This window comes from Larus michahellis, chromosome 3, assembly GCF_964199755.1.
Source record: "Larus michahellis chromosome 3, bLarMic1.1, whole genome shotgun sequence".
Lineage (NCBI taxonomy): Eukaryota > Metazoa > Chordata > Aves > Charadriiformes > Laridae > Larus > Larus michahellis.
Window position 1 is genome coordinate 77,000,773 of NC_133898.1, and position 27,513 is coordinate 77,028,285.

Sequence of the window (27,513 nt, forward strand, 5' to 3'; positions counted from 1 at the left end):
TAATTAGAAGGGAGTCTTAGATCATAAACTCAGCTTCCAAACTGAAATGGGAAAATGCAATCCACTGCATAGCAAAACACCGTAAGAGCTTCATTGCGCGTGATGCTACCTAAACTTGTCTAAAAGACACATCTGCTATATTCCACCAAGACCACTTGGAAGGCAATTAACCATTTGCATACAGAAATGCTCCCCTTGGAAATGGGTTTATGAGGCTATAGTATGCGCTGCAAGTACTTTTTCAGTTTTTTTGTTAGGTTCCATTTTCTTCCTTTGGCATTCACTGAAAAGGTTTGGCTCTTAATGACTACCTCATTTATTTGTCCCAGTGTTGCACTGAATCTTAGAACTGGAACCCCATTATTGTTTTACTTCACGGCTGTCTGAATAATTATCTTACGGCATTCATATGCTTAACCTAATGGTGCAAGGGAGGCATAATATGGCAATGGGAGGACAGATCATTTAAGAAAAGTTATGAGGCATGTGGTTCAACCTTTGGCAGTAACTGGCAGAAAAGTCACAAACGTTGGCTCCTGTGAAACTTTGTGCCTGCCTCCCCAAACACTGGTTGTCTCCACGCCTCCTTCAGCAAATACCTTCAATGAGGTAAAGTGTTTTCTTACCTATTTGCCAATCCCAGGGAACTTTTAACAGCTCTTTGTGTTCCATGATTGCACTATAAGAGAAGAGAAGGCAAAATTTGATGGAAGAGAACAGAAGTTAAATTACTTCTACTCATTCAATTCAAATGCTGGACAAAACAACATAAATAACCTTATAACAAAAAATCTCTGTAGGAACCAAATGCAATCAGACTTTGCTAATCCACTCTGGCATTATCCCTGTGCCCGTGTATTTGAAAGATCTTCAGGGCAGCAATCAGATGTGATAGCATACGATTTGTACTTGTTTATTTCCAGCTCTCTATATACCTGCCCAAAGTGCCCATTCCCCTATATATTCAATCCTCTTGTACTCTTCTGACTTAATATTCTGAAAGCTTTTGAACTTTAACGATTAATAATGTATCTGTCTGAGTTACTCACCCTTCAGAACAGCTCTGCAGTGTCAAATAAATAGATATCACCGTCTGGCTTTAGGGAGAATACTGTGATTTGTTACACACCAAGAGAGATCAAATAGTCACAGAATGGAAGTCAGGAAACAAAGCAATGGATGGGACAAGCTGCACAAGTCCACTTTCAACATCTTGTAAGTTTTGCATTGTATATTAACATCAAAAATCCAGATCCAGAAAATTCTAAAAGTCGGCTCTTCCCAATCCAGGCAAATAGACCTTTGGAGATTAGATATCTCACAAGCTAGGTCTTCATTCAGCTAACCGCTTTCTCTGATCTGTGATTTGCAGATAACTTCTGCAGTGCAGAACTCTGCATGCTAGTCTGGACACTCTCTTAAACAAGTATAAAACATGGAATTACACAGATTGAAAAACAAAGTACCTAGTACAAAAGGTGTATGTGGCAGACCAAGTCTAATAGTAAAACTGCAGGAACTCAGTGCCTTCCAGATTAATCTGGTCTAGAGAGTTGCATCCTGGAAATTCTAATTTGCTTGCTGCTGATTTGTGGCAAATCTAATACTGTGTACAGAATAATAAGATTTTTTTTTTCTGAAAAATAATTAAATTATAAGTGTCTTTGCATGCAGAAGGCATATGTCTCTTATCAGCAATTCCTGAAGAATATAATGAAAACAAACTGCAATGTCTCTTGTTCTGTCAAACAAATTTTGATATAACTTAAATTTAGAAACATTGCTTTCATACTATTGCCTATCCGATACAAAAGAAGCATAAACCAATATGCTATGGTCTGTGACTCACTATGATCTGTGAAACAAAAAGCGGTAAGAACAACTTTGCCAGAAATTGCCATTTTGTGATGCCAGATTCACTAAAGAATTGGAATGACAATGATCTTTGAAAGATTGTGGTGATTGAAGGGGGTCCCTGATGACTGAAAAGAGACAAACACAACATCCAGTTTCAAAAAGGGCAAAATCTATAGCCCGACCAGCCTTATGCTAACCTTTGTGAAGATTATGGAGCAAATCTTCCCAGAAGACATTTTCAGGAAATGAATAAGAGATGACTGGAAATGGCCATCAGAGACTTCTCAAAAGCAAACCATACCTGACCAAACTGACTGCCTTCTATGATGAGATGACTGGCTCAGTAAATAAAGGAGAGGGAACGGATGAGATGATGAGGTGTAACCTACCTTGGCTTTAGCAAAGCTATGGACTGGATGAGTGGACTACCCACAATGTAGTCTGAAGAAAAGGGCCAAGAGAAACCTTGTGAAGTTCAAGAAAAGCAATAGGAACTCCTGCACCTGAGGTGGAATAACCCTATGTAACAGTACAGGCTGGGAGCTGATGGGATAGAAAGCTGCTTTTTAGAAATAAACCTTGGAGTAGTGGTGGACTTCAACCTGAACATGATTCAGCAATGTGTCCCTGGAGCAGAGAAGGCCAACAGCATCCTGGGCTGTGTTAGTAAGAGTCTGGCCAGCAAGCTGAAGGGCATGATTTGTGAGACAGCAGCTGGAGTACTGTATCAAATTTTGGGCTGCCCAGAATAAGACAGACATCAACAAATTGGAGGGAATACAGTGTAGCTCTGTCACAATGGTCAGGCGGCTGGAGCACATGATGTAAGAGGAGATGCTGAAACAGCAGGGTTTGTTCAGTGTGAAGAAGAGAAGGTTAAGACACTTTGTGGATGCCAACCAAACTTTGACCAGCGCAGTGTCTGGCATGCTGGGAAATGGCCCTATTTCTGAGACACTCCTTCCCTAGACTACTTCAGTTTATAGGACCCAAAGGTCCTATATTGCACTACAGCAGCCAGTAGTGTTTCAAAGGAAGAGTCTGGAGGTGTAATAAGGGGAGCTGTCTTCTCTTTGAAACAATTGGTATATTTAGTTAGATTAAACATATATGAACTCATAACTATGTGACATCTGCTCTTCATTTCAGGTAAAGGTAAGAAAATGCTGAATTGCTGCATGGAACTAAGAAGCAGAAACGTTATTGGCCTCTCCCGATATTCAAACTCTTGCCACCTTGTTAAAAAAATACATATACGAGATCAGTGTGGTCGGGGCTCCACAAAGTGCCGCAAAACCACAAAAAGCTGTGGAGGCTGGTGGAGAAAAAGATGCTGGTGAGAACTTTTGGGCCAAAGGTTGACTAGAAAAACCTTAGGGCTTTCATCAAAGAAATAGTTTCTTATTGTTTCCTTCCAGTTGTGTGCTCTGTATACAAAGATGCCTTGTTCCAGCTCCAGCTTCTTCTCCCCAGCAAAATAACTCACAGATCCTGAATTATGACTAACTGCTTGGGTCAAGAGGAGGTAATGGCACTATAATTAAATTCAGGAATATGAGACATGTACATGACAGTTTACACACACAGAGCAAGACAAGGGCACTGCTTTGATGCCCTCAGAATCGGTTAGTACCTACCTACCATGAACACTGTAGCTAACAAAAATGCTTTTGCCAATAAACTAGGCACATTTACATGCTCTTTTGTTCTATATTTTTTAAAAAGAAACTGCTTGTGTGGCAGCCAGTTAATATAAATAATTTTAAGGCATGAGTTCAGATCCCACATAAGTATAATAAGCTTTCTGGCCAAAGAAATAAAACTAATTAAGTGGGAACTGATGGGTCATTGTTTTGATCAGTCTCTGCTTTTAGAAGCTGAGTAGCTCAGATGTGCAGGGAAGCAACCTGGTTTTGACTAATAATCCAAAGTTATGCTGTGTGACAAGCACCAGTGACGGATCTGCATAAAATGGGTCAATCTTGCACGGTGACTTTTACTACACTTTCATCAGTCACAGTATTGCAACATTGGAAGGTGGCTTCCATCTCTCAGGCTTGCAGGTGAGGTGCTTATTAGATGTGTGTGGATATAGATATGACTTAGTAGTTCCTGAAATCCATGCAACAGTCTCCTGAGTACTAAATATTTTGAAGAGAAAATGCCAGCTTCTTTTTCTTTTTTTTTTTCAATTTTTTTCATGAGGCTTTTTCATTATTTCTGCCTTATCATAACGCAGATACACAGAATGAGCCAATCAGTAAAATACCTTCTCAGTGGATGTGTTTTATACCTCTTCAGAAATCTAAGTGACTTTTTAAAAGCATGAAACAGAACCAGAGAGAGTTGTAGATTTTGTTATTTACAGATCAGACCAGCATGTGAAGTATCCACTTGTCTTCCAGCAACAACATAGTAGGATGTGTCTTCTACTCCTCCCTCCCCATGTGACTATTCAAGGACACCAGTCAAAGAATCATAAAATGGTTAGAGTTAGAAGGGACCTTAAAGATCCTCTAGTTCCAACCCCCCTGCCACGGGCAGGACACCTCCCACTAGACCAGGCTGCTCAAAGCCCCATCCAGCCTGGCCTTGAACACTTCCAGGGATGGAGCATACACAACTTCCCTGGGCAACCTGTTCCAGTGTCTCACCACCCTCACAGTAAAGAATTTCTTCCTAATATGTAATTAAAATCTACCCTCTTTCCGTTTAAAACCATTACCCCTCAACCTATCACTACAATCCTTCCCCGTCTTTCCTGTAGGCGCCCTGAATTAGAATACTTAGGTACAAATTTGTGTTATTGTTCAAATCCATTGATCTGAAATATGAAAACCAATGAAAATTCCAGAATTAGAGGACATCTACTCTCCACAGGAGATGGCTACCTTTGAAGAGAAGGTTAGAATACCTCAATGGAGGCCCAGTTGAATTTATTTGAATGACCTTGGGGCTCAAACCTGCTCACTTACAGCTGAATTCCGCTGAAGAAGGAGCCAAAGAGTCCAATCATGCCCAGGAATTCCACTCGACTCAGATTTCGGACGATATACTCCTCACAAACATTCGAGATGCCATATAGCGTTGCTCCGCCCAGTACTAAGAGATCCCCTATCAGTTTATTTTCACCTAGGAATAAAGAAGGAAAAAATCAGAATGTCTCAAAAGAACCTTCTTTTGTCTAGAACCATTGCAAGTTCCTCCCTGTAGATTTCAAACCTCAGTCACTAAGTAGCCCATATCTGGGTTAATAAGCTGAATGCAAATGTTCTGTCATTTTAACAGTTCTCATTCAATACTCCAGCAAAATCTAGCAGAGGTGAAGGGAAAGCATTCTCCTTGCTGTGGATAAGAGAATCTGAAAGAATCTGAAAAATCTGTAAAAAAATACAGAAACCAAGTGGCATTCTCCAGTAACTTAATCCTTTTTATTTTATTATCATTACTTTTTTTGCAGATAGAATGTGACCCAGGTATATAGAGCAGTTTGCATCTCATCTTGAAATTTAACCAGTCTAAAACATGTCCAGTACTTAGATGTGAAACCAACTGAAAAATTCCGTGTACCTGTGAAATGAGTGAAAAAATCATTACAACCCCAATATCGACCTCATTCTCACATGAAGCTGTTTGACAAGAAAGAGGAGAGGAAGGATGGGGTGTAGACACGGTGATGATAATGATAGATTTTTAAAAGAGGTTCGTTCAATTAACATAGCGGTATCTAATGCACGCAATGAACACCAAGCTGTATTTTCAGTTCCTCCATACATATATATAATTACTAAAGCACTGTATTATCAAAGACTGTTTGAAATCTTTTTAAGTCTTGGAGGCTGTTGGTATTGGGGGGCAGGGAGGCAGGGGGCAGGGAGATTTGACCACGATCAAGTTCCAGGTTGAAAACCAAGGCCCTGGCTTTGCAAACTGATGTATGCGATTCCCTCTGCACATATAGCTTGTTAAATGAATCCTACAAGAGCTACAGCTTCACAAATCTGTCAGACATTGCTGCAGAACCATATTCCAAAAGCTTGGATACAATGGAATTTCCTTTCATTCAGTAGGCTCAGTAGAAATGTTGAAGTACTAGATTGTATTTTGTTTTAAAGAAACCTTGGTTTCTTTTAAAATACCTCTTGATTTATTTTTTAAGTTCATGCCTTTTTAAGTTTTATAATTATTCATTTTTAAAATAAATACTGCAGTAAATAAAAATGGAAGCCAAACATTATGACTTGTTCCAAATGATCTTTTCAGCATTTTTCTTTATGTAATTCTTTTAAGCCTTCATTTTTCATTCCAAACTGCAGTTATGAAATTTCCAGTAAGAAGAAATTTATGAAAATAAGAATGGTCATAAGAGGACTGACCAAGGATTCATTTATCCAGTGTCCTGTCTCCAACGCTGGCTATAAACACCAAAGTATAAGTTATTTAGGGGTAAATAGGAGCAGGGCAAATGTTTAAAATACTCCCAGTAATACACTTAGTCTCCAACATTATTCAGCTCAGAGGAGATACGGCTTTTGTGTCTTTAGCAAACATTTCTAGATTTCTTTTTCACGTACTCATACAGTCTCTCACTGAATTTCTGTTTTGCATATACCCTGACTGGCAGCATGTTTATATTTGACCATTTATCTTTTCAAGATTTGGTACTTATTTTCCTTTTAGCCTTCTTTTGCAATCAGCTACAGGAGATGCTCTTCATTTAAAATAAGCATCAGCACTTTACAAAACCTCTTCATACCCCTGATGTGTTTGATGTTCCACAGTGGCTCCAATCATCCCTCACTGAGCTCACTCATTTGGTATTTATTGCAGCTACTCACTGACGCTTCGGGGAAGTACTGCCAAAAAAGCTTCTGACCTTAGAGCTTGGCTGTCCTGAACTGCTAAGACAAAAATATCATCCTTTTGCATCTGTGAAACAAAGACGGCTCAGAGGCTGAGTATTTTCACAGAGACGGGATGGCCCCAAGCACCACACCGTGATGGCTCTCCCCAAAGTGCACTCGTGCTCAAAGAGTGTGAGCCTCAACCTTCAGGGCTATCCCAGAAGAGGAAGCTAAGATCTGGTCAGAGCTTCAGGACCCTCCTCTGGCACTGGGCAGCACAGGGTGCCTGAGGAAAGCATAAAGAAATAGGGAAGCACAGAGGGGTTTTTATCAGCCGGTAGCAGGAGATTAGGGATTTTCTGAGATGGAAGTTGCGTTACACCATTGAACTTAACAGGTCCCATTGGATTTCTCAATTAATTTGTGTAAAGTGCATACATTTTTGGCCTCTACAACACCCTGTGGCAGTAACTTACCCAGTGTAAGTATGCACGATTAAAACACACTTCGTGTTTTTAGCTTTTAAGGCTGATACCTCAAAATTATATTGGGAATGATATAATTTTCTCATTGTGAGAAATATTTAAGAACCATTCTGCATTGACCTTCTCCATATCATTGAAGACTTCATGTACCTTTATCGTATTCTATTTCTTTCTTGCCTTTTCTGGGAGATGAAAATTCCCAGTCTACCTACAGTCTCTTCATCCTGAAGCCATTTTATGCCCTTGAACAACTTTCTCAACTTTCTCCATTGCTTCTGTAGCCTTATTTTCTGGTCATTTCTTTTTGATATGCAGTGATCAGAGTAACACATGGTACTCAAGAGGTCAGTGCATCAAAACTTTATATACTGGCATAGAAATGTTTTATACTATAATTTTTGTTTCTTTCCCAATAATTCCTAGCATCCTGGTTGTCAAATGGCTTTGCTTCTTCAAGAGACTGACTTTGGAACTTTTCCCCAAGACTGACATATCCTAATAGAGATATTTTCATGGATGTAAAGTCCACATGCATCTACTGGTTTCATTGCTAAGGAAATATGTATCACCTGACTAGAGCCATTCGAAAGACTTTTAGGTTAAGACAGTTGTACTTGAACAATTCAGTGGCGTAGATCATTCTTCTGAAAAAACACAAGGCATGCTTGGCAAAACATGCTTTGCAGTAATCACTGTTAGTATATTTAGTATTCTCTGGAAGCAGAAGTCATACAGTCCAGAGAGGAGTTAATGTTTTGGGGACTACTTATACCACTATAGTGTAACATAAATCATTTAAAAATGAATTATGTTCTGGTGTGATTGCTTTTCACACTCTCACTTGGCCGCTTGGCCACATTTTTACCTTAACCCCCAGCATTAAGAGGTGTTTCTCTTTGCTTTTGCTTGTAAGTAATGATGATGATCATAATATCTAAACACCAGTCTCAATGCGTCCCCTCTTAGACTAAACATATATATACTTATTAACAGGAGTGAAGTGACTGGTTTTCAGACATTGTGGCAAGCTAAAGGTGTGAAGTGCTTCAAAAAATCTGGATGAAATACTTAGAACCCTGTTACTTAGATTCCTGTGTATTACAGAAGCACAAGTACCAAGGTACCCCAGGGGTATTACTTCAGAAAAATGTTATTTTAAGGCATACTTGGCATGTAGGTGATAGAGCACAAACTACTTGGTAGTAATTGCTTTTCCCATTGAGAAATGTGCAAAACATCAGTCAGGATACAATAAAAAGAGGTAAACTACCATAGATTTACTGAAAGTTGAGAGCATGCCTGCAAATTATACCTAATTCTTGCAGATAGTTTGGAAAATACCTGTTAATCTCTCCATGATGCATTTTAAATTCATTTTCCCTTACTGTAATGGTTTGCAGGCTAGATTGCTATATACAGTAGGTGCCTACCAGAGCCTTTTGACACTTCTAATACAGTAAGTAGTATGGTCACACAGGGCAAACAGATCCCAACAGATCTTGTCCCCTAAAATATAGAATAAACAAAGGAGTTTACTGAGGACTAATACAGCGTCTTTGGTTTTGGTGCATTAGTTTATTTTTTTTTGCCCAGTCCTGGGAAATATCCTATAAATAGCATGGAACTCCTTAATGAAGAGTTTCAAGACTATTTTTTTTTTGCTTTAATACTTATTTGTATATGTAGATTTTTAATGCATAGTTTAACCCCTACAGAGAAATCAAACCAGCTCAACTATTTTACTCTGTTAAAGAGGATGTGGTAATTTAGAAATATATCCCTGCATCTTAATAACATCATTTTGCCACTGAAAAACACCACAGTCTCTGTTGTGTATGGCTCTGATCTTAATTCCTCCTCTCTGTGTAGCAATAAGCAAGGACAGTTTTTCATGTGTAGGTCTGAATGAAAAGGCAATAATGCATGTTAACAGATTTTTCTGGACAAACTTACGTAACAGCTATACCTGTGCTTTAGTAATGAATATGGCAAATAATATGTAATTATTGCAGTTGGATGGCAAAGTGCCAGCGTTCTTCAACCTATTCCTTGTCCGCTGAGATCCACTGCCCCACACGCTCCTGCTGAACCACAACTCACCTGCCCTAGCACATTACTCTCTAGATTACTGGGATACAGGATGTTTTCTCTGGAACCCAGTGTTGAAATCAGTCATTCCTAATGCAGCTTTGGCTGGGTTGTTTTCATAGCATGGATTATATTCTTTCCTTTTTAGCTGGGGCAAGGCGATTTCTGGAGGAGACCAATGAACCAAAAGTCTCCTTTTACGATAAAGGACAGGGATAAAAGAGGGCAGGGAGATATAGTAAGTACTGTCACAAACTCTCTTGTTTTATTTAGTAGCATCCTGGCAAATGCAGCTCTTACAGCACTTGCATTTGTATTCAGAAAGCTGAGTCGAGAATTTTAAATCCCAGTGTATCATGCTCAGCTCACAATTCAGTGCTTTTAATTAAGAATGAAAACTGTGCCTAATTGACAATCTCTGAAAAGAATTTCCAGCCTTCCCACATCATTTGGGTTGGCACTAGAGAAATCAATGTGACAGAGGAAGTTGATCAATGAAATCTAACTCTGTCTAGTCTGCATTGATAGCTACACACCCATTATTCATATGATGCTGCACATAAAAAAGAACATTTTACACACAAGAAGGTTCTTTTCAACAATGATGCAGGCAAATCCCAAACTTTTACTCTGAGACTGTATGCAAAACCCAATTAGTACAGTTAGTATGTAGGTTTGGTTTCTTTTAGCATCTACCCAGTGACCCTGCCTCTGGACGAAAAAGGAGCCAAGTTGAGGAGAAGTAGGAGTACACAGTGGACATGAGAGGTGCTTATGACTCAAAGATGTAGCCAATTTGGAAAGGAAGCAACTGAGGTTTGAAGTCAAACAATTAAGCCAAAACTGAATGAAACTGCAAGAATTTTGCTTGTCCCCCCCAGCCTGTGCAGAGGGTGACCTGTGTTGCAGACTCAGGACCCATGAAGCCTGTTTGCAGCAGTGCTGACTTCTAAGTGTCAACCCATTTTTGCTCTCTGTCCCTTCTGGCAAAGAAGCAACACTGAATGGTGCAGTGATTTGGATTCATGAAGGCACAGGTTTTCTTTACAATTTTCCTATTTTTTTGTCCCAATCTGACACGTTCTGATCAATGGTTTCTCTGAACAGAACTTGGTCACACATCCCATCCATCCTTACTCACCCGCTCCTTGCTGTCTCCCAACGAGGACATCTGCTCCTGCCATGCAGCCCATGCCCAGAATGCAGACCACAATCCCAATGAAATGTACTGCCTTGTATCGTACCAGTAAGAAGAACCAGGAGAGCAGTATCACCACTGGGATGACAAAACAGTCTAGGAGCTGTCAAGAAAAAGAGGAAAAATTAACAAATTAACCTGCTAACGCTTTGCCCTAAATTACTAGGATAGAGTCCAGCAGAGGGGAGCAGGGCTACTGAGCTAGTAATAGCACTTTCTACCAGGCAGAAAGTGTATTCAAGTGGTTATGTCGTCCATCAGACAGAGGATAAGACTATTCTGTTCATGACTGTTCCACGAATTCAGGAGAGCTGTTGCTCTATGGTAACACTCAACAGCACTGCCTTGCTCTTGGATTCAGATGCATATTTCAAATCCATGGGAAGGAAACCTGGGCCAAAAGAGAGCTGCACCACTCCATCTGGTCCTCACCTCTGGTGATTAATGGGCAAAGACTGAGGGCAGTTTTCCTGCAGTCTAGACATATGCTTTAATTCAGTCATTTCAGGTCCAATTAGCAGGAATGTTCATAATACACAAGTTGACCAGATTTATTGTATCTGGCCATATAAATCAAGGCATTTCTGCATGCAGAATGCTTATGAAAAATCTGCCCTGTGGGGACTGTTAACTCCTTGAAAATATAGCCCCATATGCCTCTGAAGAAAAAAAGAACACAAAACCCCACCTTACCTGCAGTGCAAGAAACTCAATCTTCTTGCCAATAGACACTGGGTAAGAGCTTTCTCAAAGAAGTGTTATGAAACACAATCTTTAATTATTTTCTTCAGACACACCCAGCAATAAACCCAGAGAACCCATGACGAAAAAAGAAATGCACCAAATGTTTGTGAGAGGACCTTTAGATTTTCAAATTAAAATACATTTTAGAAACTCTCAGTATGTCACGAGGGAACAAAAATCCTAGGTAAGACACACCCAAAGAAACTTCACTTTAATCCTACTTCCTAAAAGGAAACAGATAACTAGAAGTCACGATTCTGTGGACTGAGATTTAACAACTTGTGCAGGGTACAGTATTGTTCAATGCCGATTGATATAGCAGGAACCAGAACTATACGACTTCATCTTCTTCCTAACGAAAAAGTCTGGAACAACCAAAGGAGGAGACTGTGTCCATGGTAGTAGTATAGAAAACTACTCCAGATGTCGTTACCTTGATTTTAGATGATGCAATTTGGTTTTTCTTCCCTTTGGGCTTATTACTTGCTACTTGCTCTCTCAGTGTGATTTACCAATAAGCACACTAAGTACTATAAAATAATGATTCCATCCCTTTTAACTTATTTGTCTGTCCACGCTTTATCTGAAGACAACAAGATTTTTGGATGATTTCAAGAATCTCAGTGCTTAGGAAATTATTCTTTACATGTGAGATACCTATATAATAATTATTAGATCCGGGGAATCAGAAAAATATAAAAGCCAATTTTTGGACTAAGGATAATTTCCCTGAAACTTTGTTTGAAAATCAAGAATGTGCAGTGGAAACCCATCCATTCCAAAGATTCTCCAGACAATGAGTGGCAATAGCTTTCAGAAGAGAATTGGTTCAGCAGTGGGATCACGCTGCTCTGGAGAGCCTCAAGCAGTCCTAAAGAACTGCAAAACAGATGAGGGAAGTTACAAATGGGAAAGGTCCGTGCTAAAAGCAGGTTCTGCATTTTATAAATGCTCTCATAACATGAGAGCTAATAATCTAAAAGGCACGGTCACACCTCTTTACAGTGAAAACTTCCTCCAGCAGTCCTCATAACGCCATCCTGCACAGACTGAACATGAAAAGGGACAAGGTCTGAAAGAACTACAATAAGCTCCTTTGTCTGCATAAGGCACCTGCTCTGCCTCTGAAGTGCCTGTAACGTGTACAGCGCGTAACACAGCTAATATGCAGTAACCAGTCTTTGCAAAAATGTGATTATACCAGACACCACATATACAAGAACAACTTCAGAAGTTGCGCTGCTGGGAGCAGCCAGCTCCTGGGGCAGGGAGTGGTGGTGGCAGGACTACTGGGCATGCACATTAAATCCCGGCACGTGGTGCTGGCGAGGTGGCACACGGCCTTCTCCTGTCACTGGAAGGAAGGACGGGGCCCACCTAACCAGCACAGATGGTCACTGCTGCATGGATAACATCCGCTGCACATTTCTCAGGCACTGTGGATTTCTGCACTTTGTCAATGCAGCCCTAGCACATACTAGCAATAGGCGGCACATCTGAGAGAAGCTCACTCTTCAACGGGATGTGGACACAGCTCAACACCTGCCCTCTCAATCCACGGCTCGTGTCATCATGCCTGTACATGCTGGGTATGTGGTCTTCATTAGCTGCGCTAGCATACAGTGCATCTCTGCTGAAGACGGAGGGAAGGTGGTACCAAACAGCAGGGAGGCAGTTACTACTTACATTGCTCATAGCTACCCCTGTGAATGCCTCCCTGCCATTCCCTTCCATAGCAGCCTTGAACAGGTGAAGATTAACTCACACAGTTTTCTGACCTCATCACAGTCTTCCAGCACTTAGGGTAGGGCTACAAATAAGACAGAGGCTGTGTCTTCACAAAGAGCCACATGGAGAAGACATGGAGCAACGGGTACAAGTTGCACTGGGAGAGGTTTCATCTCAATATAATAAAGAAATTTTTTACAGTCAGAACAATCAATCACTGGAAAAACCCCTCCAGGGACATGGTAGCGTGCCCATTGTCAGAGGTTTTTAAGATGCAGCTGGACAGGGTGCTAGATCATCCCAACCCAGGCTCGCTTTTCCATGAAAGGTTGGATAAGATGATCTTTTGAGGTCACTTCCAAACTGGGCTCTTCTATGGTTCTGTGATTCTAACTTACTGATAGTTTGCATCAAACCGAGGTGGAGGAGAAGCTCACGTGGGTAAGCATCAGTCTTACCTTGGAGAAAGCAACTGAAATACATCACCAGTAAAAGCTACCTTTACCTGCCACAGTGCACTTGGCTTCCCTTCTTGCTGTGCTACAGGAGTCGCCAGTAGGGTATACCAACTTCGTTAATTTTGCATTGGAGAAGAGGCAGCCTTACACCTAACTCAGAGCTGGACATGAGTAAAACAGCACCAACCAGAGGTACTGTACAGTCTGCCATTATCTTCCTCAGGCAGGCACCTAAGATTTGAGCACCCTCTTTCCCATACATACACATACCACCTCAGAGACAAGTATAACCAAGACGGAGCAGAAAGCACATGCAACATTTAAGCACAGAGGTGTTTTAAGAGACCGCTTATTAAGTAAGGGAGTGATCAACATGGATTCTCCAAGGAGAAATCATGCTTGACCAATCTGATAGCCTTCTATGATGGCATGACTGGCTGGGTAGATGAGGGAGAACAGTGGATGTTGTCTACTCTGACTTCAGCAAGGCTTTTGACACTGTCCCATAACATCCTCATAGGTAAGGTTAGGAAGTGTGGGTTAGATAAGTGGACGGTGGGGTGGATTGAGAATTGGCTGAATGGCAGAGCTCAGAGGGTCATGATCAGTGGCACAGGGTCTAATTGGAGGCCTGTAACTAGTGGTGTTCCCCAGGGTTCAGTACTGGGCCCAGTCTAGTTCAACATATTCATCAACAACCTGGATGTGGGGACAGAGTGTACCTTCAGCAAGTTTGCTGATGATACAAAACTGGGAGGAGTGGCTGACATACCAGAAGGCTGTGCCACCATACAGAGAGACCTGGACAGGCTGGAGAGTTGAGTGAAGAGGAACCTAATGAAGTTCAACAAGGGCAAGTGTAGGGTCTTGCACCTAGGGGAGAATAACTCCATGCACCAGTACAAGTTAGGGGTTGACCTGCTGGAGAGCAGCTCTGCAGAGAGGGACCTGGGAGTCCTGGTGGACAACAAGTTGACCATGAACCAGCAATGTGCCCCTGTGGCTGAGAAGGCCAATGGTCTCCTTGGGTGCATTAAAAAGAACGTGGCCAGCAGGTCGAGGGAGGTCATCCTCCCCCTCTGTCCTGGTGAAGCCACATCTGCAGTACTGTGTCCAGTTCTGGGCTCCCCAGTTCAAGAAGGACAAGGAACTACTGGAAAGGGTCCAGTGGAGGGCTACGAAGATGATCAGGAGAATGGAGCACCTCTCTTATGAGGAAAGGCTGAGGCCTGGATCTGTTTAGCCTGGAGAAGAGAAGACTGAGAGGGGATGTCATCAATGCTTATAAACATCTAAAGGGTGGGTGTCAAAAGGATGGGGCCAGACTCTTTTCAGTGGTGCCCAGTGACAGGACAAGAGGCAACGGGCACAAACTGGAACACAGGAAATTCCATCTGTTACTTTGAGGGTGACAGAGCACTGGAACAGGTACCCAGAGAGGCTGTGGAGTCTCCTTCTCTGGAGATATTCAAAACCCGCCTGGATGCATTCCTGTCCAATCTGCTCTAGGTGAAACTGCAGGGGGATTGGATTAGATGATCTCCGAAGGTCCCTTCCAACCCCTACCATTCTGGGATTCTGTGATTCTGTAAGACAGTAAGAGTCTGCAAGCATCTTTCCAGTTCTTTTTTTGTGCAAAGGTGAGTAAGTGAACCTCAGTCATCACTGGACCAACTATTTGGTTTTGCAAAATCAGGAGCTCTGGTCACTCAGGCAAACAGTATTTAAGAATATAAAGAGGTGACCTTTCAGCTGGTAACTACTGTCTCTCCAGAGACACAGAGTGACTCAGCAGGTATTTTTAACCCCCAGCATCTGGAATCCAGCCCTTGCCTGCCTTTACACACAGGAGCTCTGACAAAGGCTGCTTTACTTACTCTGGGCTAAGCACGCAAAAAGAACATTTTCTTGTGAATATGAGATATGTTAGGGTGCTAATGTGATTTCAATAGCCAGTTTTAAAAAATGTTTGTACCTGCAGCATGTGTACTTCAACATGCAAATTCCCTAACATTCTTTTAGAGGAAGATTTTAAAAATTCCTCGTTTCATAAACATTTAAACATACCCATGCTTTCAAGCATGTGAAGATGTGTCTTTTAAGCACTAACATGAAGGGATGCATGAACGGAACTTGTCACAAACAAACAACGCTGACAGCAGCTGGCAAACGCCACTTTGGGGCTGGTAGCCCAAGGTCTAATCCACAAATTGCTATTTGGAAGACTGCAGCATCAATAGATAAAAACATGAAATGTAGGTAATGTTCACTGACGTTTTATAGCTCTTGAATTGTGCTTAGTTTATACCTGTAATTAAACAATAGGGTAGACAGAAATAAATCAGGCTGCTACAATATTAGCAATAAGATAACCTAGTGTATATTGCTTAACTATTTTTCAGGTATTGCTTTACATTTCATTTCTCCATGACTAAATTCGCTCTGCCTTTCTTTTTTACTCAGATAAACCTGTCTAGTAGAAGAAAAAATGCACATATATTCTACAGACAAAAAATGTGAGATTGTGGATTACCTGATCTGCAGTAGGTGTTTCTTGTTTATTTTTTTCCTCCTCTTTTTTTTTCCCTGTCTTTTGTTTGTTATTAGTTATTTCAGCTATTAAGAAAAAACGTTATACCTACTTGTAATTTTTCTGACTATAAAGCTTTTACAATAATAAAGATAAATTACGCTTAGCTTGAATTTCATTTATAGCACATAAAGGTCAGTTGTTTAGCAGTATTTCCGTAAGAATCATCTTCGATATTTTCCTTCCTTTTAATTGCTTACTCAAAATGTACTGCTTATACCCTGTCATTATGTTAAATTAATGAGTGACCCGATTTTAATCAGGGTTCCTGTTTTATTCGCAGAATTTATCTGATGTCACTAAACTAAAAGAAAACATATTTCCTATTTTTCCATGGGAAGATAATAAAACTGATACAAGTGCGTGGTGCGGACCATGTTCTTTGACACTGCCGCGTTTGTCTGCGGTTTTCTTCAGTCACAGCTCTGAGCTGGGCTGCTTTAGAAGGCAGGATACAAAAATATAAAATCTATTGATATACCATCCTACAGCAAATCCTTTCTATTATAAAAGCAATGTGTTGTTATAGAGATTGAAGATTATTATTTGATTCTAAAAGATATGACACTGCATCTAAGTCGGTTGATGATACACAATGTTGAAATGCATTTTCTCCGATTATTTGTTTATTAAATTACATTGACTTTATTATACTTGTGAATCATAGACAAATAGTCGCTTGCTAACAGTAAACATCCAGCCTCTGATCCCACAAATTCAGCATGTGTTTGCACATATATAGCAGGAATGTACTGTTAGTCACTGGGAAGGAGAGCTGGCAAGCTTTAGAGGAAAGGTCTGTAATACAGAGGGTGAACTGCTGATCTGCTGCAATATCAAAAAGCTGGTCAGCAAACTCCCTATGGGAACAGCAGAGCTGAATCGTCCTTTTAAAACATTCATTGGAATTTTTTCCCCCAGTTATAAGCCCTTTTTTTCACATTAGGGGTTTCTCATTAGTGCTGCCCTCAAGCAAATCATGCAGAGAATCAGCTGCACCCTCTACTCAGCCCACTCTCCAGAGCAGAGGGATCAGTAAAATCAGGGTTTTATCCATACAATGTCTGTATTGTCAAGTACATGTGACAGCTACTGAATTTCAGCAAGCGACCTGGTAAGTTTAATAGAACAGCAAGTGCTATATCCAGTCAGAGACACACCTTCTGACATTTGCTTTGTTTTTGAAAGGAAGAAAGGGCTTGCTGCCCATTCGAGGGCTCTTTCTATTCCGGTTTTCACACTACCTTCACAATACCACACACAACTGAGTCAACTGCACGTTACACACACACAACAGCAGTTGAGATGTGAACCTTCACAGAGGTGGCTGCCGGCTGCCAGGGGAACTGTGTGGCAACTACGCTACCCTGTGACCGAAACCTTCCGCAGGGAAGGTGTGGATGCTGGCCGCGTTTCTGACAGGGTTATTGCAAGTAATTAAAGTAAAAAAGGAGCATTGTTTTTGCCTTTCATGTTTCTATTTGCTATCTCACCACAACTTCATCACTTTCTTGTATGGTTTTTATATAATCATGGAATTAATTTAAAAACTATTAATTTTTTCATCCAACCAAAATGTAGGGTACTTCGGGTAGGGAGATTGGTGAAAGAATCAGTTAGTGATGTCATTCGTTTTTAAAAAAAGTGAAAATGTTTAATTTCCATGACATAGAAGAAGCAAAAGCCAGAAGACTGCTCGCAGTCTGAAGACACTTTAAATCAGTAATTTGCCCACAAGATCTCTAATTTTTTTCTTGGGGCCAGATGACTGATGTTTCTGTAACTTCTCCCATCAGTTCCTTTAATCTGTTCTCAGGATTTTATCTTTTTTCTGGTGAATACAGAAACTCCCTCAAAACTTTCACTAGTGGAAGACCTTCACCTACATCTGACTTGCACCAAGACCCGAGATGAGGATTATCACAGCTCCAACTTTCTGTGTACACAGAAGGAATTCAGTGACTTCTTGAAGTTATGTTGAATGAAAGGTGGTGGTCGCATCCAACCCGCAGTTCCTCTGCTCTCAACTCTCTACACATGGACACACTTCACTGCCAACACAAGTAACCACATCTTGATTCTTTTTAAAAAAAAAACAAACTTCATCCTCTCCTCTTGTTACATGCACTCCAGCTGTGCTGATGCAAGATCTGCACAAATGCCAGGAAGTTACCAACAAACTGACCACTGAAATGGCCTTTCCTTTAATTCCCTTTCTCCTCTGATTTTAAATACCACTGAGGGCTCCCTGGCTCTTTGTGGACTGCTTAGATGTTCACATCTGGGGAAAAGGTTCATTCACTTTGAAAACCTATTTAATTCTTGGAAGAAGGAGGATAATCTGCTTGTTGTTCTTGCGTATGATCTTGATAATGTCATGATTTAGGGCTGGACATCGATACTGCCAAAATTTTGCCTTAGGGTTTGTGGTGTCACTGCTGAGGGAGCGAGGACCATGACATGGGACATGGTTTAGCAGTGGTTTTGGCAGTGTTAGGTTGATGGTTGGACTCGATGATCTTAGAGGTCCCTTCCAATCTAGAAAATTCTATAATTCTATGATTCTATGAACAGACAGCTCTGGCAGCAGTCATGTGTTTCTGAAGAAAAAACCACTATTTTCTGTTTTGCTTCTCTCTAAGAAACATGACTGGATATGGGCTTCGGAGACCATTTTCTTAAGGTTACTTATTGGAAACTTCTCCATGTCCCCAGCTGCTGTAAGCTATGCAGGGGATTAGATCCTGTGCTAGGAAAAATCATGGATGCCTCCTGCAGAAAAACCTCTGCTTTTGCATTTCACCTGCAAGAATATGCAAAATGGGCACAGAATGCTAAAATCTCTGCTGTTGTAATGGGCACAGCTCCACTGACTTTAATGAGATTTTGCATATTTATGTTAGTAAAAAGTCTGGCTCAGGGTGAATTTTGCCATTAGAGGCAGGAGCTCTGGATACTGAGAGCTCAGTTGACTCCAAAACCATGCAGAGAGACTGAGGAGACTGTAGGGGCTGGTTTGCGAACCACTGGTACGTAGCACAGCTAAAAGACAGAACAGCCACTTGAAGTGCAATAATAAATCAGATGCAAGATACACCCCATAGACTCACAGTATGAATGTATGGTATGCACCACTCCCGCACAATGCCGTTCTGCAAACCTTATTAACATTGCAGTATTCCCTCAACACCCTGAGGCAAAACAGGAAAGTATGGTCAATCTTACACGCACAGGATTGGGAGAGGAAGGGAAACGGTGGAATTTATCTCCACTTTTGAAATATTTCACGTTAGAGAGCACTGGACAAGGTGGATCAACATCAATATTGCAAATCCCTTGCTCCTCACCTCCCAGATTTGCTCCAAAATTATCTCAAACCTTCTGCCTCAATGTACAGTGAGTCCATAGGGACCAAGAACAAAGCAAAGACTATTGCCATCCAGCACTCCTATAATAAGCACTTACTGCTGACTCCTTTCCTTTTCTGGTGGCAGTTGTTGAGGTATGAAAACTGCCAGAGGTAATTGGAAGTATGATGTACTGCTGAGCCTCACAGTGATCTAAGAGCAGCCGAGAACATCAGCATCATAGTTTTATTGTGTCTCCTGGTGTCTATAAATCCCAGCTTTTACTACCTTTGTTTTCATCACGCCAATCAAAGCCTTGATTGCCCAAGGAATAAATTACCAGATAAATCACTATTTGGAAACATAGCGCTCTCTTTGACAGAGCCTTATTTCTTGTGACATTGTATGCATATTCGACAGTACCACTATGCAAGGCATTGCAGAAGTAGTCCAGATTTCTATGTGATGTCATAACACAGAAAAAGGATAACATTACCTCCAGACAGTGCAACACAACAGTGCAGCGTGCAGGTGGATAGAACACTGTATTTGCAGAAAGCAGAGCTGATTAATGTGAGGAGCAAGGGAGAGGACAGTCTGCCTTATAACACAGCTTGGTATGATGAGAAAGTGCTTCCTGGCGGCAAAGGTTACCAATGTTAGTATCATAACAGGCTTAGTGGAAGACATTATGGGCTTGGTAGGATGTACATGTGCACTACACTGTAAATGCCATACAGGGAAGTCAAGGTCGAAACATAGTTTCGAATGAATTAAATATCTAGTCTAAATTACTGCAAGACCTTCAGAATCTTTTCATTCCCTCTGGGGGAACTAATTTTACCTGCTGTGTAAAAGGCATCTCTAATAGTAGTTAAAACACCCTTCTTGACTAGTTATTAAACCTTCCACAGGCCTACACCAGGGTTGTTTCAAAAAGTTACAATAAATATAGAAAGCATTACCTGAAAGTTAAATGTTTAGTTTTTTAAAAAGAGTCCATGGGATGGGGTGTACACTGGAATGTTTAGTGCACTTGCTGTACCTGCTACAGCTGACATGCAAGAAGGCTGCAAAATCTAGTGCAAGTTAGATTAATGCATCAAAGAGAAACTAAAGATCATTTTGCAAGTGTTTGGCCATCTGGGAGTCAGGACACATGCGTGTGAGAGCGTTAACTGTGCACTTCTGGCACTTCTTGAAATATGTGGATTTGGCTATCAAATTGATCCATGGACAAAGTACTGTGCCTTTCACCCTGTGTGTACTCAATTTTTAAATTACCCTCTAGAAAACAGCCTTCACTTACTAGCTGGAGCTTCTTCATGGCTGCTGGAAGCTTGAGTTTCAGTGTTCCTGGGTGAGACAGAGTTAACTCAAGCCCTTTCTGTGGACTACTGTTTAAACAGTGTCGTGGTTTAGCCTCAGATGGCAACAAAGAACCACGTGCCGCTCGCACGTCCCTTCCTAATACAGGAAGGATCGTAAGAAAAGGCAAGACTCTTGGGTTGGGACAAAGGCAGTTTAACAGAACAGCAAAGGGAACAGGCAAACAACAACAACAACACGGACAGGGGAATATACAAACGCGATTACGGAACCGCCGCTCCCCGCCGCTCGCCAACCGGCCGGACCCGGGACGCCCCAGCCCGCTTTTAAGCAGCAACTTCCTGTCCCCTCCCCCGGCAGCTCAGGGTGGGCGTGGCTCACACGGCATGGAATACCAGGAAAAGTTAACCCTATCCCCACCGGAACCAGGACAAACAGTTATGGCTTTCTGTAAAAGTTGGCTCTACCCCTGCAATTTGGAAAGCACTGCAGGCTTTCTGTAAGCACTTGAGGCATGCTAAGATCATATCTAGCAAATCGAGTTCCTCGGGGTACTTTGATGCAGGAATACTTAGCTTTTGAATTTTCAAATGGAGGCAGGTATTTAGGCATCTGGCTCCATCAATGCAGAAGCACTCTGGGCATGCAAAGAACCAGAACTTAAAGCTACCAAAGAATGAGCAACACAAGAAGTTCAAACACACATTTTCATGCCCCAAGACTGTGCTGTAAGCAGCAGGTTAGTATGCATAGACCAGGGAATGTTAAATGTCTACAGCATTTCAGATATGTTGACAATAAGATGTGGATGGTTCTATTAAATCTAGTTGCCCCTGGATTACACTGCAGGTACCTAAAGGGTACGTTGGATTTTAGCCTTAGCAATTGCCCTACACCTTGACATCTGACACACAAGCAGTGCATTGGTTTTTATGTCACCTAGTTTTTAAGGGAGGTCTTTTAGGTTATTTTTTAAAAGGGAAAATTACTAGCTTCTAGGCTTCACAGTAGTTTGTTTTCATCTCATGATGGAGCCAAGTGCCACATTCCCAGACAGTAATTACAGAGTGCAAAAGGACTTGGAATAATCAGAAGCACAACCAAATGTAAAGGTCAGGTACCATATTCATCTCTGATTTTGCCTGTGTGTCCTTGTTCACTGTGGTTTTGAAGGTACCCAGTGAAAGACGTATAGGAAGGTTCATTAAAAAGTTCTGTTTCCAAAATCAAAACAAAGGGAGTTTTAAAGGGAAGTATATGAAAGACTTGGATGTTAAACAGTGAGGAAAAGTAGGCCACCATTTTCAGTCTTTTCCTGGAACCATGATGAAATAATGTCAATTAGAGAAAAAAAAAAAAAAGGATTTTACACTAGAAATTTTGACAGCCCTAAGAGTTTAAATTAAAGCTACTTGGCAAACAAAACTTGAGTGCTTGGAGTTGTTTGTTGAAAGCAGAACTGCAGGTCAATTGCAATAAAGGTATATTTTTACAGTTAAACTTTGGCTTTTTGCTGTGAGCAGCTTAATGTTTTTTGCTTACACCACCACGAGTCCAGTACACTTGCATGTTAGTTTTGCATAACAGAGCAGATACCACGTGGAAAATAAGTATATGCTGTAAAACTGATTTCCTACTGAAATGGTCCATGTACCACCACTATAAAAATACCGAAAGATTTCTCATTTACTGAAGTGACAGTTTCAAAAACTCTTACATTTTCCCCATCAAAAAACCTTGGTGTAAAGCCTGTTGAGAATAAAATCCCCCGGAATTAAGTTGAGGGGCTTGATTCTCAGTCAATGTATATGTCTGCATAGCTCCCACAGCTTTCAGTGGAAGCCGTGCTGATTTGCGGTAGGTAGCAATGGTTTCTCAGGCCTCAGTTCTGAAAGGATTTGAACACTTCTTGCTATGTGCCAGCGAGGCATTTATGGCCTCACAGGTAGTGCTCTTGCAGGATCAGGCCTTTGCGAAGAGTCTGGTCGTGTTTGCTGCTTCAGAAAACAGATTCTAGGAAAAGCTTGCTTTTTACATCTTTTCCTTTCCTTTTCTTCAGTCTTCATTTCATACCGTTATGCACTTTGACCAATGCTGTTTCAGGCTGAATAATCCCCTGAGCTTCTTCTGTTTCATCTTTAAATGAAATAGGGTGTTTTCTGGCTACTTTTCATAAAAGGTGTCATTTGATTCAACTTCTTAATGCATTACCTCATACTTGTCCCATTCTCATCATATCTTTGGTCTTGTCTACACTTAGGAGCTCTTTCAAATTAAGGCATGAAGTGAATTTAAAATGCAACAGGTGTTCCTAGTCACTCCATGAGCAATCCAGGACAACTAGGGGAAAAGGAGACACTGTATTCCCTACTCCTCGAAAAAAGCCTGACACCATTTGAGTTCTACCTCTTCCTTCTTCCAAGCTACTTGGGAAAGAGACCTGAACTCTGCTGTAATCTTTATGTGGAACGAGGTCTAAAAAGGACACAACACGGTCTGTGTTCTGTGACAGTTCTCCTGTTCCACCCTTCCTCTCTCTCTGAGTCTAAAAGGAGACCGTGGCTCATTTCAGCTAACAAATTCCCTGCCGAGACACAGGCAACACCCTTGAACTCTCCTGCCTGCTTCCTCCTGGCACTGTAGTTTTTGATCTCTTTCACTAAAGGCCATGCTCATTGCAGAAGAGCGGGAGGGTTTGCATCTTCTGGAATCAGTGTTTCATGGGCCCGGCCAGACAAACCTCTGATACGTGCTTGTTGGTGGCTGCGGCAGATGAAATTTAATGACCTGGATCATCTTGCTCAGTCCACGTTTCCTACTTGCTATCAGTGAACACGCAAAAGAAGAAATTCAGCTTTTACTTTTCTCTTCGAGGCTTTTAGCAGCTATGAAATCAGACAGTATGAGGTTTACACGGATTTTATTTTATTCTGTACTGAGTAATCTGATTTGGAAAAGTGTTAAAAGCAATATTATGTTGTCTGGGCACATCTCAAAGAATTCTCAAACCAAGATTCTGATGGCAGAGGCATTTGTGAATACTTAGTATAAACCTTACATTCAGATTCCTTGAATTCGTAGGTTCCTTCTATTTATTCTACTAAACATGCCCCGTATTTCCCAATATCACTTGTTTAACTATGGAAGAGGTATATTCCTCCATATTCAGGATCATGGGTACTATCCACAAAACAACAACAAGAAGTAAAATTACAACCTTCGATTTCAGGAGGGCTAACTTCGACCTCTTCAAGAAACTGCTTGGAGAGATCCCGTGGGCTAGGGCTCTGGAAGGCAAAGGGGCTCAAGAAAGCTGGTTGATATTCAAAGACCACTTCCTCCAAGCTCAGGATCGGTGCATCCCTAAGAGAAAGAAATCGGCCAAGGGACGCAGGAGACCTGCATGGTTGAGCAGGGAGCTTCAGAAAAAGCTCAAGTGGAAGAAGGAAGTTTATAATAAGTGGAAGAAGGGACTGACCCCTTGGGAGGATTACAAGAATGCTGCCGGAGCGTGCAGGGATGAAACAAGGAAAGCCAAGGCCGCCTTGGAATTAGACCTGGCTAGGGACATCAAGCACAACAAAAAGAGCTTCTACAAGTATATTGGAAGCAAAAGGAAGACCAGAGAAGTTGTAGGCCCACTGCTGAATGAGGCAGGAGTCATGGTGACGGAGGATGTGGAGAAGGCAGAGTTACTGAATGCCTTCTTTGCTTCGGTCTTTTCTGCTCGGCCCAGCCCTCAGGAGTCCCAGGCATTGAATAAAGTAACAGGGAAAGAAGACGACTTCCCTTGGATTAAGGAGGAGCGAGTGAGGGACCAATTAGATCATCTAGATATTCACAAGTCCATGGGCCCTGATGGGATGCACCCGAGAGTGCTGAGGGAGCTGGCAGAAGTCATTGCTGGGCCGCTCTCCATCATCTTTGAAAAGTCCTGGAGAACAGGCGAGGTGCCTGGGGACTGGAGGAAAGCCAATGTCACTCCAGTCTTCAAGAAAGGCAAGAAGGAGGAGCCGGGGAACTACAGGCCGGTCAGCCTCACCTCCATCCCTGGAAAGATGATGGAACAGCTTGTTCTGGGTGTCATCTCAAGGCACGTGGAGGAAAGGAAAGCTATCAGAAGTACTCAGCATGGATTCACCAAGGGGAAATCATGTCTGACTAATCTGATAGCCTTCTATGATGGCATGACTGGATGGATAGATGAGGGGAGGGCGGTAGATGTGGTCTACCTTGACTTAAGCAAGGCGTTTGACACGGTCTTCCACAGCATCCTCATGGGGAAGCTTAGGAAGTGTGGGTTAGATGAATGGACAGTGGGGTGGATAGAAAACTGGTTGAAAGATAGAGCTCAGAGGGTTGTGATTAGGGGCACAGAGTCTAGTTGGAGACCAGTGACGAGTGGTGTTCCCCAGGGGTCAGTACTGGGTCCAGTCCTCTTCAACATATTCATCAATGACCTGGATGAGGGGATAGAGTGCGCCCTCAGCAAGTTTTCTGATGACACCAAGCTGGGTGGGGTGGCTGACACACCGGAAGGCTGTGCCGCCATACAGAGAGACCTGGACAGGTTGGAGATCTGGGCAGAGAGGAACCTTATGAAGTTCAACAAGGGCAAGTGTAGGGGGCTGCACCTGGGGAGGAATAACCCCATGCACCAGTACAGGTTGGGTGCTGACCTGCTGGAGAGCAGCTCTGTGGAAAGAGACCTGGGAGTCCTGGTGGACAACAGGATGACCATGAGTCAGCAATGTGCCCTTGTGGCCAAGAAGGCCAATGGCATCCTGGGATGCATCAAGAAGAGCGTGGCCAGCAGGTCGAGGGAGGTCATCCTCCCCCTCTACTCTGCCTTGGTGAGGCCGCACCTGGAGTACTGTGTCCAGTTCTGGGCTCCCCGGTTCAAGAGGGACAGGGAACTGCTGGAAAGGGTGCAGCAGAGGGCTACAAAGATGATTGGGGGACTGGAACACCTCTCTTATGAGGAAAGGCTGAGGGATTTGGGTCTCTTCAGTCTGGAAAAAAGACGGCTGAGGGGTGACCTTATCAACGCTTATAAATACTTAAAGGGTGGGTGTCAGGTGGATGGGGCCAGGCTCTTTTCAGTGGTGCCCGGGGACAGGACAAGAGGCAATGGGCACAAACTTGAACATAGGAAGTTCCACCTAAACATGAGGAGGAACTTCTTTACCCTGAGGGTGACAGAGCACTGGAACAGGCTGCCCAGAGAGGTGGTGGAGTCTCCAACTCTGGAGACATTCAAAACCCGCCTGGACATGTTCCTGTGTAACCTGCTCTAGGTGACCCTGCTCTGGCAGGGGGGTTGGACTAGATGATCTCCAGAGGTCCCTTCCAACCCTATGATTCTATGATTCTATGATTCTATGATTCTATGATTCCTAATTAGCTTTGGTTCTGCAGAACATTAACTGATGCTCCTCTATTTTACTGGTTCTTATGCAAACTTCAGGAAAATAAGGTGTAAATTACACTGTCTATGTCTAAATAACTGGGCAACACTAATGTAAAAAGGGAGTAGATTTGTTTTAGAACAAGTATCAATGAATTATGCAATGATTTCCCAATGATTTCCAGTCTCTTAAAAATGTTTCTGTTATTCACTTCTCCACTTAAATGGGAAGGAGCCCAACTCCTTTGTGGTTTTATTTAAAATATGCAGGTTAGATCTTTGGAGAAATTGCTACTTTAGCTTTTGTTCACTGCACATATAATTTTTTAAGGGAGAGTACACTTTTTGATAGCTGCAGTTAAGCTGTTATATAACATAACACATGTAACTGCTTACATTAAAGTAAGACTTCTTCATCATAACTACATTCATTTTACTTAATGACAACTTTTGCACTCAGATCTAATTATGGAATCCTAAAAGAAATGCTTGTATTTTTTCCAAGTACAATATAAAGTGAGAAAAACGTTTCAGCTCATCTGAAAATATCTCCTTAAAGGCCCAAATTAAGTAGATTATGTCAAAAATGTGATTATGAATGGTTTAGCACAGGAAAATAAAATGAATGTCAGTATGTTTTTTGTACAGTTTGGAAAATACCGAGTAATAAAAATAGTCCAATATGAAAAAAACGTGTCTTACAAGACAGCATTAAAAAGTACACAGAAGACAAGGGCAGGAACTAGCTATCAGTGCACCGAAGCCAATGGATGCTGCCCCATTGACCACATTGAGCCTATTATCTTACCTCAAAAGGGAAAATCCTTTGAGTCCTTACCTGAACACTAGTAAGAGTGGTGTATTGGTAAGCTTTGACTACCAGGTAATTGGCTTCTATATCTATTATCCCCAGGATCATGTATTTCCACCATCTCCTTTTCAAAATTGCCAGCAAGTTTTCTTCTCCTGTGGTAATAAACAACAAGAACAATTATGTAAAAGAGTTAGGTTTAGATGCACAAAATAGCCACCTGCCAGGAGAAATTACCTACAAGATCTCTCGCATTTACAATATGCAGTTGAAAAGCACCATATATAACTAGGTACTGCAAGGAGGTGAAAACTAACACACCCTATTTGTCTCACAGATATTAAACCAGCCAGCTTGGCAAAGTAATATGTGCAGGTCAGATTGTCACTTTCCTTAAGATGTAAACAATGCCGGTAAAAACAAGTGCAGCTTGGGCAGACTGTAAATGTGTTCTTAGTTTTACATTCATATATACACATATAAAATGCTAAAGAATAGAGCAGTTTATTACACATATTTATACTTTACACACATACTGATAAATGTATCACACATGATGCAAGAGGGTTTTGCCAGAGCAGGAGATTACCAGTATTTGCAAACGTGATGGAATATTAGAGCAGGAGA

General features: G+C 41.7%; 1 protein-coding gene across 1 annotated transcript in view; it reads right to left on the minus strand.

Annotated features, from left to right (window-relative positions):
* Positions 1-27,513, minus strand: part of SLC35F1 (solute carrier family 35 member F1) — a 254,185-nt gene that overhangs the window by 27,538 nt on the left and 199,134 nt on the right. The window contains exons 3-6 of the mRNA XM_074580877.1: positions 26,914-27,041; positions 10,416-10,575; positions 4,833-4,989; positions 627-679 (exon numbers count right to left, since the gene is read on the minus strand). Coding sequence (XP_074436978.1) covers positions 627-679; positions 4,833-4,989; positions 10,416-10,575; positions 26,914-27,041 — 498 coding nt within the window. The remainder of the gene's footprint in view (positions 1-626; positions 680-4,832; positions 4,990-10,415; positions 10,576-26,913; positions 27,042-27,513) is intronic.